Below are 11238 nucleotides of genomic sequence, written 5' to 3' on the forward strand. Positions count from 1 at the left end.
TCGACGAAAGACAATCTTGCAGCCTCTATGTGCCCGGTTATCGATTCCTCCTCGCTTATCGATAATTTCCGACCACTCCTTCGGACCCGGCGTTTATCGATTCCGTTCACGAACGCGGCTGCCGAAAGCTCGGGAAAATTCGAACGGCGGCGAACGGGGCGACCTCGTGGAAATTAGTTTACACGCATAACCCGACAGTGACAGTTCGAATTTCGGGGGTGGCTAGCGGCGGTCGATTCTCAAACGAGGGTAGGAGAAAGAGAACGAAGGATGGACGCTGCGTCCGGCATTAATTGCATTCTCATTTAATTAAAAGGACTCACCAGAGAGGTGATGAGGTAACTGTGATAGTCGCTCATCATCCCTATTTGCTGCGCCTGCTTCAGCACGTCGTAAATCCTCTCGGTGGAGCAATCCAGTACAATGTGAGACTCGGCCGAGTTCTTTATCTGCTTCAGCAGCGGTCTGAAACAGACGGAAGTCGAAGGTTAGTATGTAGCAGTGAACGAACGCGATACCAACGGGGGTTGAAAGGCGTTGTAACACCGATTCCGTTTGTTTCCTGTAACCCTTGGAAAGAAACGAAATCGGCTGAGGCGTTGATTCGGGTTAATATCCTGGGAGCATCCGAAATATCCTGTAATTATCGATTATATCTACTATTAATTATCGCGCATTGCCTTTCCTTGCTCGCACGAGCTCGAGAATATTACTATCGTTCCGCCATAGTAGTTGTAACCGATAGAATATTCCATTTTGTCCTCGTTCCTGTAACTCAGTCACTAAAAGGAAAAAGTACTTCATTTCATACTGCATAAATTATAGCAAAGATCCAATTTCCGACTCCTCGTATATATCTCTTTATATAAACCTTCAAGAAGCCTCCCATACGCCATGATTAATGGAACCCAACGAGACCACGAAAAGCAACTAAAATCGTCCTCCCTAAACGATTTACATCCCTGTAACCTCGATATCATTCGTAAAAGCTTCCTCGCAATTCGTCTACTCGATTCCCGAAACGAAACGACACCGTTACTGAAAAATTCTCCGTTAAATCGACTCAACGAAGAACAAGAAAGAAACGGACAGAGAGAAGGAAAATCGGATCGGTAGCTCGATGACGAGTCGTACGGCTGACCTTTCCGTCAGCCACTTTGCACGCATTCGCTCACGGGCCACCCGTTCCCATGGGTGCCAGGTAACTTCCGATTCCGGACCTACTTGCACGCCTGATCAAAATTTCATATCGCGAGCATCCTCTTTTCGACCTTCCGCTCGCCTCCGCTCATCCAACATGCACGATAATGCGAATCTCCTTATACGCTGCAACTCGGACTGCCGCTCATTGCGCGAATTTTTCATGCGACTCTGTATAATTCAGCGCAAGGTCTCTTTCATGCGCGCCGTTACGGCGCACCGGGTGAAACCTCCTTACGATGGCCACCATCGTCCTGCCCTCGTCGAATCACCCGTGCAACAATGAAACCGGAGACAGTCGGGTTGCAAGCGGGTCGCGTTATAAGCGGCGAGGAAAAAGCGGGAAATACGAGACGAGGGGTATAAAAGCAAGGCTTTTATGGCGTGGAAAGCGTACGACGGCGAATGCTTCATGATTGGCCGGATTTATGGGGGTGTATCGCGGCGCTGGGGGTGGTAAGCAAGATCTATCGCGCTCCAGTCTAGTGACCCTAAGTTTTACGGGACAAACGGCTCCTTTGTGCGATTCGCCACCTATTAATTCGGCCATTAGGAAGTTTGAATAGGAATGATAAATCAGAACGAAGGTGCTTCTTTGTGCAAGAGTAAGAGACTCGAGGAATCGAGGTAGGATCGAGCGACATTATGCTGCCTGATTTCGAATTTGCTTCTGAACGCCGGGACAATTATTTTTTGCTGAACACGGGATATTTATGGCATTGTAATTCGGCGCGATGAATATCGCGTGCGCCGAGGGCACGCGGTAAAATCGTCGAATGAGGTAGGGAATAAAAGAGAACGGATCGGGGGTTACATGTATTCATTTGCTGGAAAATGAATACGCAGTGGGGTAACCAAGTTTCGGTAAGCTGCGCGTAGTTCCCGGTGATTTATTCTTTTATAGTTATAGCTCGTAAAATATGAACGAATGAAACTGCCCAATAACAGGTGCAGTGAATTGGGCTTTATTTGTAGTTTATACAAATTCGGGGATGATTTAATAACAAAGAGAACCGGTGCGATTGATCGTTAAATATGAAATTTCACCTATTGCTCCTATTTTTAAATGACTCTGATGGATGATGAATTTTCAAACTTTTGTATTTCGATAGAGAGCAACTCTGTGTGATCGCTATTAAACAATGCCTGTAGATTTACAATTTTTTGCACTTCCATTTAAGCATTGTTCAGCGTAAATTCGAGGAACAGCATGTTTCACAGTATCGTTTGCCTGTTACGTCGTCGATGCAATGACGGCTTTGAAAACGATTCGAGTTCTCTTTGAAAGGGCAATAGACGTTTTCGAAGTATCACAAAGAACACGTTAACGAACAGAAAATATTTCAAACGATGTTCCCTGACATTTTAAACTCCATTTTGCAACGCGCGCCGTAATAATAGCATTGTCACGGAAAAACAAACATATCACCGACGACGTATAATGTCTTTTTAATTATAACATTTGATCTGCAAGTACTCGCAAAGTGTATTTCACATTTCGCATTACTAAAAATTGCATTTCATATTTCGCGTTAAAATTCCAATATGTAGTGCCCGTATCAATGAAAGCATGATATTGAACGTGAATTCACAATGGCGAATAAATTCGATATAATATTTCAGCAAACAGAATAATAATCGCACGAATAAATAACTCCGCCGATATGTTTGCATGCTGTTTTGTAATGAATCCAATATAAATACTCCGGTAATTCCACAAATGTAAGTAACCCTGAAATGGATTGTCAGTAATGCAAGTTTAATAAACGCACGCGTTACACTTTGCTAATATCGCGAAACGCCCACTCGGTTAATTCCCGCGCTATGAATTATTCCTTGGCATACCGAATCAACAGATTTTAACGAATTACGCTAAAATCCACGTTTCCTGATACCGACCTCGGCCTCACTCGGCTCGTGCTTCACCGACGACCCTTCTTTACGACGTCTCGTTATTCACCGAATCGCGACCCTGAATCTTCAACCCCTTCCCGACAGACACGCCCTAAATTCCGCTCTCGCGCTTAATAAACCTTTCACGATTCACCTCAACCAACCCTAGTCGAAAAGGGAATCCCGAGGAATCATTTTCGACCCTCCGAGCATCAACGGCCTACCCTAAATTCTGTCAGTCGATACATTCAACGGCGTGATAAATAAATCTTTGGAACATCTCCGGAACTTCGTCGACACCCCTAAACGACGCAGTCGTTTCGAAACCAGCCGACAATTGTCCGGGATACAGGGAATAATTCGATTCCTTCGACATCTCTGCCATTCTGAACTCCCCGCGGCGATAATAGCGACAGGTCTGGTGATTCCACGATGTCGTTAAGAAGCGATCGTCGAAGAGTCAGGAGAATTTCACGTTTCTCGTTGTTCCCCTACCCAGTCCCTTATTTAGCCGAGCTGCAAAGGCACGGACGCGTTGGAGCGTCGTCTGAGGAATTCCCTTTGAAACGTGCGCCGTGAACCAACGCGTCAATTAGTCGACGTTACGACACCGCAGAGTCGTAGCGACGCTTTAAAAATGCACGTCCACTTTGTGACACGATGCCGGTTAAAGCGTCGCGTGGTCCACGATGCACGTGTCTCCCTATTTGGCCTGCAGCCTCGTTCCTTTCTTATTCAACGGCGGTTTCGCGCTTCCTGGACGCCGATCGCCGCGCAGGGTCACTCCGGCGCCAAGGAGACGCGCGTCGTCGCTTTTTACGCGCGACGAGATCGCTCCCGGTTGTCGCTGCCAAATACCCGGCCCGACCAAAACAGTACACACGACGGATCGGCTCCATTTACAACGCGCCGTAAAGCAGCAACGCCAGCAGCCGGGCTAGCAATTGCTAGATTCCGGCAGCGATCGATCGCTTCCGCGGAGCTGCCAACTTTTACGGACTCCGTCAGACGCGAGCTGGGTAATCCGACATCGCGAGCGCTGACAGCCGAGCTTATTCCGCGCGATACCCAGGAACAACGGGGTATAAAGTTTGCATTGAGAATGATAAGTAATCGATAGGACTTTACGGAAGCACGAACCAGCTCACCGATTCCCTCTGCACCTGTTCGCGTACCGCTTCGCCCCTTTTCAACCCTTCTCTCGTCCTACCCCTCCATTTCGATCCGGATCTCTGTCGTTTCTTCCCTTTAACTTAATACCATCATCGAGGCTCTATTCTCGAAAGGCTCGAACGGTTCTTCACCGGTGTGTAAGCCTAGCAACGGTATCCACCCTTTTTTCCCACCTCTCTCACGCCCTTTCTGACTCGGTTCTCCTGCCATTTTAACCCGACTCGTCATCGGCCTAGATAGCTTTCCGCACACCCTTCTTAGACAGTCGACCTCGTGGGAGGACAAGCTGGGACCGAAAGATACCGCAGCGGAATCGCTGGCGACAAGCCCGGTCTCGTGGAATTTTTTAATCCCACGAAACGAGGGGTAGGGGTGGACGGAGAAATCGACGTCTCTGGCTCGATGAACTCTACGGTCGGCCGTGGAACGGGCCAGATAAAAGATGGATGGAGGTCGGGATATAATGGTTACAACGGTAATCAACGCGTCCCTTGCAATGTGACTAATGAGACCCGCGGTTGTGCGTTAAGATTGATGATTGCCCGGGGGTACAGTAGCGTTCGTTAGCTCCGTTTCCGGACCCCGTTCGACGCAGTGCGTGATCATCTCTGTCAACCCGTGGAGACAAGGACGAAGAAGCTCGACATCCCTAGATGGCGGAACTGAAGCGATTAAGAGCGCCGCGCGACATAACGGGTGTTATTAATTTACCGCGCCGAGGCACGAAATCAGCCGCGAAAGAAGCGAGGGAACGTTGAACGAGCAAGTTCGATTCAAGGCACCTCGAAGGCGTGCCAACTCGCGCGATTGCCGGTTAATCCGCTGTAACTCGCTTCGACTAATTCGTACGCCTGCCAACTTCTTCGAATTCGCGGAATTTGCTGGAAATTTGCATCCCTGTAGCGCGACACGTGTCGGTCTCTCGTTGGAACTCGTTACCTGCATCGTTTCTCGATTCTAACAAATTCCAAGCGCCAATTCCAAGTGGCAGTTCCAAGTGCGAATACCAAGCGCAAATTCCAAGCGCGAATTCGTGCGAATCGACCTGCCACGTTGGAAATCCGAATACCGATACTTTCTCCCGTGGGTCTCGCGTCTCAATGACAATCGTTCGCGATCCCATCGCGGCTGCCTCGTTAATTGTCCTAACGTTATTTACGGGTAATGAATTATTCACGAGTCGCCACGATTCAGCCGCGCGTCGACACGCGGAACGACAGAGAGGGTGGGTTAATATAGTCCGCATCAAACGGAATACGGATACGCTCTAGCTGGCGAAACTCGGCCACGCAACTCGCCCGACAATTCCAAATTCATTTTCCCGCCCTGGTAAACTCCCGTCGTTACGTACAGGAAGTTAAATTTCACGCGGGACCGTCCCGCCAATTTCTCTCGTTCAAAAACAATCGTACGCGACATCTCAAGTCCCCGTGTTTCGTCGTTGCGCGTGCGTCCAGCAAAATTAACCTAACCAGCCTGAAATTGTTCCGATCCCCTAAAAGGTAATTTCGGATATTCAGCTGGAAATTCGGTTATCGACTGCCAATTTATACTGCGCCATGTCAATTCCAGTAATTTACGGTTACGAACTGCGAGCAGTCTCGAGTATCGGAGACTTGCAGGTCCTCGTTTCGGTATCAACCGAGACTGTCACTCGATATGATAATTTAGCAAAGTAACGAATCCTTCGGGCGAACTTAGGCGAACCCCCTCGACGTCCTCGCGTTGTTCCATCTTGTCGAAGTTCGCGGGATCGATGTTCGCCGGTAGAAGAGGAAAATTCGCGAAGTTCTGCCGTTTCACCGAGGATCGAGCAAATTTTACGTAATGCAAGACACCAAGACCGGAGCAACATTTAGTCGCCTTCGATTGTCGCACACGCGTGATATACGATCCGCTGCGGCCGCATTTAAACTTCTTCCACCTCGTTCTCTCTTTTTTAATGCGCTCTCGACGATGCTGGAACCCGGCCATAAGTACCTACGTCGCTGTAAATTTGCGTGCACCGAGCGGGCGTCCGCTAATGTACGCTGGAATCGGTGAAACTGGTGGAGAATTTTGGAATGCGTAATGTCGGCCAAGATAAAGCAAGTGTCCTTTTATTCCTACCAAGATTGGCTGACGTTCAACCTCGTTTTTAATATCGGTAGATACATCGTGTCTATGAGAATTCATCGCGATACGACTCGTTAACGAAACATCTATGGGTTCGCAAGGAAACACCTGTCGTCACTCGATATTCGCGATTTCATAGCGAATATTCATAGATATCAATGTTCTATCTATTTTTTTAACGCACTGGCATCGAACGTGTAGCATAGTAATGGAAATATCGAATCTGCTGACTGTGACAGTAATGATAGGACAAATTATGTAGCAAACGAACATACTCTTATCTGTCAGCTAACGGCATATGCGAAAGAAGCAAAACGATGCAAATTTTAATATTTATATACGTTATCTCCGAGATATCTAAACTTAGAATTAACCAGACTCTAAGTGATATGTCTGTTTCCTACCAGATAGACCAGGAAAAAAGACATGTAATGCAAGGTCCTTTTCCATTAATCAGCCTCTAGGCAAATGCCTAGAGTGCTCCATCAGAGAGTACGTGTTTATCGTACACTTCAGCCCTGCACAAGACCGGAATGAGTTATTAATTCACAATGTGGAATTTCCAGTAATGAACGGCACCACCGCGAGCTGTATCTACCAGCAAAATTATAGCAAATCGTTAATGAGCAGCAAGCAACGAATCCCTAATTAACTTTGACGCGTTCCCTCCTTAATACTCGATGGTAAATTCAAGAACGTGGCGTTTCTCGCGTCGAGAATTCGATCCAAGAACAATTCCAAGATCCTCCTTCCATCGAAGCTTTTAAACGAGGATCGTCTGCGAGGGAAACTGCATATTCCGACGCGTAACGTGGACTCGTCAGCGCAGAAGAATGGTAATAAAATGGCCCGTGACGAAGAACCCTTCGGATCGACGCGAAAGCCGATAAATAAAACGCGACACAGACTTTCCACTCGAACCGTTTAATTCCAACCGATCGGGCATCCGACAGTTTCGCGATTTCCTATCGATTTCGCGAGTTGCAGCGTTTCGACGTCCCCTCGAGACGAGCACGAGGGCCAAGACTTAACAGGGAGAACCGGAGGACGCGTGACCGAGCTTAATTATATCGAGGACGAAGTCTCGGGGGTGAGAAGAGGTGCAAGCACTTGGATATTTAGCGGAAACTTTTCCAACGTCGTTAGAGGAAGCTCGACGATACCGCGAAAGTGGTCGGGCCACCTCGAAATGGATCGAAGCGGTGGACAAAGGGGGGTCGAGTCGCTGGAGAAACCGTCTCGAAAGGTTCTTCTCGAGGATCGTGTACTCGAAGTGGCTGAATGCGATGGAATCGTTCGGAGGAGATTCGTTTTATTATCGGGAGAACGTGACCGGTTCGATATTTTTTGGATTAAGCACTCTCGTTTACCTGCGAGCGTTTAGTTTACCAATTTGTCCCGGGATCCACAGTCCATCTGTATTTCCCGCTTCACGCGGTACAAGTTATCGTTCGCTAGTTTTCCAGCAAAATAGTTCCGCGCGGTGTTCGTTAACTTTTATCAAATCAAAGTTCATTTTGATTCTGGCTCAGGCGATTTTTCCGCGCCGCGTATCGGAAACGCGCGAGAGTCGGCAGGCGAGCCGGCAGGCGTAATCGGATGGTGGATTTTTCCGAAATTACACGGGCGTTCAAGGTCCTCGCATTTCGCAGCCGCCATTACGCGGATCGAGTTTCCACGAAACGTATGCAAAGTTCAGGCACCGGGGAAAAATCCTCTCCAGCTACTTCACGTTCTCATCTAAGTGCACGATTCTCGAAGAACGACCCGGCGAGGGAACTTTTGCCCGACGTAATGGATAGAATTAGCTTCAACATCAGGATAAATTAGAATTCCGCCGGAAAAGTGTCCAGAGTTCCCAATATCCCGGCTACAAGATCGAGTTATCGTTTCACGAACCGAAAACTCCACGTTGGTAATCACCCGCGTCTCGAAAATGAAAGAAACAAAAGAAAAATAAAAAGACGAGGAAGAGAAAAAGCGGAATATTCGATAACAACTTTCGAGTGGTGAATATTAATGTACCCATGTGTCATGGCGTTACTACCGCTCGTTAAATCGTTTGGCAAAAACAGGATCCCGGCTTTTTCTTCCGTGTATCACCGAGTTGCAAATGCATTTCCTGGCCATTTTTCGACCTGGCTGAAAGTGGCAGCGCGCATCAGCGCGAGATAAAGTTTGTTTATCATCAAAAATGTACGCTGGCTGTTTATTTTCAATTAACTCGTTTGCCAAGAATTACCGTCACGTACCATTAACGATACACGCTGCACGCCGCTTTTCCCCTCCTTCCAGCGTCGATATTCCTTCCTCCGTCGCGGAGATATCGTTCTATCTTACGACTGAATTTATGCAAAACTCGGTTCGGGCTAAATGAGCCGTACGACGCGAGATTATCGACTGGCTACGGAGCGGCTAGCAAAGAAGAGTGTGTCTAATATCGGTCGGATTCTCGCGTGCATGTCGCTGGAAACTTAATTTCCGCTTTCTGACGTTCGCTAAGGATGACCGTCGTACGTTACGTACACGCGCGAGTCGATTTAAACGTCGCTGACTCTTAAGATCGAGATTGCAACGTGGCGGCGGATGGCCGAGGACGTCGTGGAAATTCTCGCGAAACGATTGGATATCGATTTTCGTTGACCGGAAACGGCGCCGCGCGAGAATTGTCGCGGAAATGAACCGGTGGGAAAGAAGAATGTCCTCGATCGGCAAGCCGAGTAAATTGCTTCCTCGTTGGGCCGCGGTTTTCCATTAATTATTCAAATCCTCACGCAATTCATATTTCCGTCAGTCAAGCTTCCGGCGAGAGCCTATTTGCGTGAAATTTTATTTTAGTTACTAATTTGGCGGGTTGCAGCGGCATAAAATAAATGGTAATTGCTACATTCCACGAATGTCGATGATAGAAAAATATTTGAAAAATTACAACGTTATTTCCGCCACGTTCCAACGTTTTATTCCAGTTTCCGGTTCACTGCAATCAAGAGCGCGTCTTTTCCTAAGGAATAACGATAATCGAACACAAACAGCAAGATTTCTGAAATTTTCCCCGCACTTGAGATTACACGCGCAAAGTACGAGATTAATTAATACCGTGTAACCTTCAATTTCCATATATCTGCTGTGCCGAAATCAACCCGTTCACCAATTTCTCCTCTTCAACGATCATCTAATACCAACGGCACTAGGGGGCATTTAAACATCGCGCAAACGAATCATCAAACGGAAAACAATCCTCTGCAACGAGAGCAACGTTTGGCCGAACTAATCCGATCGTTTGATCACGGGTGAAATAAACCGGCGAGCAGGGAGCGAATCGTGGGATTCCTGAGGAACAAGGAAACACTGTTCCCGTTGTTGCACGAGATGAACGCGCGCGTTTGTCCGGCAGGCATTAATTGTCCGTTACCTAGTATCGCTAGCCTCGCCTTGTTTCACCTTTCATCGACGTGTCCGCTGTCAGCAGCGAACAATACTAGAACGCGGAACAACCGGATAGAGGATGCCATGGTAACAGCGGAACACAGACGACGGACAGGGTGAGCGAGCCTTGGGTCTCGCCTGGGACACCCTTGGGCCACCCTAGGGCCACCCTAGACGAGGATCAGGGACGTCAGTCCCGGAGAAGTCGCGTACGTTGCACCTTTCTTCTCACCGGTCCCGCGGGAGACCTCTGACGATAGATCGGTAGCACTTTTCCGACCTTCGAGCAATCGCGTACTTTTCTTCGTTCCTCTCCGTTCCTCTCCATTTCCCTCTGTACCGCGAGTCAGCGCGAGGGATTAAACGCTGGCGCGAATACAGCTGAATTATACCGGATCAAAGACCGCGCAATCAGGCGAAGAATTTTATGAAACACCCGACGTATCTGTTGGAATACTTTACCGCTTGTTGGATCTCAAGATCCGAGGATTATCTAGCCCCAGTGGACGCGAAGTTCGTAAATCGACGGAGAATCGGTCGATCGAGTGGCTAAATTGGAATTCGGCTTCCGGTTTTTCGCTTACGGGGCGACATCGCAGCGACCGCCAGATTCTCGACAGGCTTCCTTCCTCGAGGCATAATATTCGATAGGTGGTAAATCCGACGCCAAATGTACCCGTCCTTCAGCCACCGAGTTATACACCGTACCTCGAATGTGCACGGACGAGATCATCCCCTGCGCTACGCGATGGTTACTCAAAAATCCAAACGTGGGAAAACGTGGTAGTTTTATAGATGCCTGATCACACTAGAGTAATCCTTGAGTTAGAAGTTACCATCGATTAAAGTATGTAAGAAATTTTATCTTCCAAGCATCGTGGATCGACGACGTCGCAAAGACGAACCACCCTTCCAAAACAATCTCCTTACGTTCTCTCATATCTTTAAGAGCCGTCCCGTGACCACGATGATCTCTACCAACAGAAGAACTGGAAAACACCGGGTTACGTGATCGCGCGCGAAATTCGTGGCTCAGAGCGTACATACGGAAGAAGCTCTCGAGAAGAGTCATGACCGCGGCGCATTCCGGTAATAAATCGGCGAGGATGGGTTCGCAGCGAGCGTGTTCCGCGCGGTAAACTCGGCGCCACGCTCGAAATTAAGAGGCAGAGCCGGTGAAGAGTAACGAAGGAGCACGGTAGGGAACGACGTACGTGGGCAGTAATAAAAGAAACCGTATCCCGGGCACTCAAAGATCCTCCGCGCTTGGAATACGTGGGGGGACGCGAGGGGAAGAAATTTTCTCGCGTCCCCTATAACTCTCGCCGCGAGACCACGCGAGAACCAAGATAAATATCCCTCTTCCCTGCCGTCGCACCGTTCGCCCGAGGGATTTTATTTCCCCGGATCGCGCGCTTTTATTCGCAGCAG

General features: G+C 48.3%; 1 protein-coding gene across 4 annotated transcripts in view; it reads right to left on the bottom strand.

Annotated features, from left to right (window-relative positions):
* KaiR1D (Kainate-type ionotropic glutamate receptor subunit 1D) overlaps positions 1 to 11238 on the bottom strand; it is a 176564-nt gene that overhangs the window by 47559 nt on the left and 117767 nt on the right. For all 4 annotated transcript variants that reach the window (XM_017897769.1, XM_017897759.1, XM_017897786.1 and 1 more), the window contains one exon: positions 324 to 465. In XM_017897769.1, coding sequence (XP_017753258.1) covers positions 324 to 465 — 142 coding nt within the window. The remainder of the gene's footprint in view (positions 1 to 323; positions 466 to 11238) is intronic.

This window comes from Eufriesea mexicana, unplaced genomic scaffold (genome assembly GCF_001483705.2).
Source record: "Eufriesea mexicana isolate 0111107269 unplaced genomic scaffold, ASM148370v2 scaffold474474897, whole genome shotgun sequence".
In the NCBI taxonomy this organism is placed as follows: Eukaryota; Metazoa; Arthropoda; class Insecta; order Hymenoptera; family Apidae; genus Eufriesea; species Eufriesea mexicana.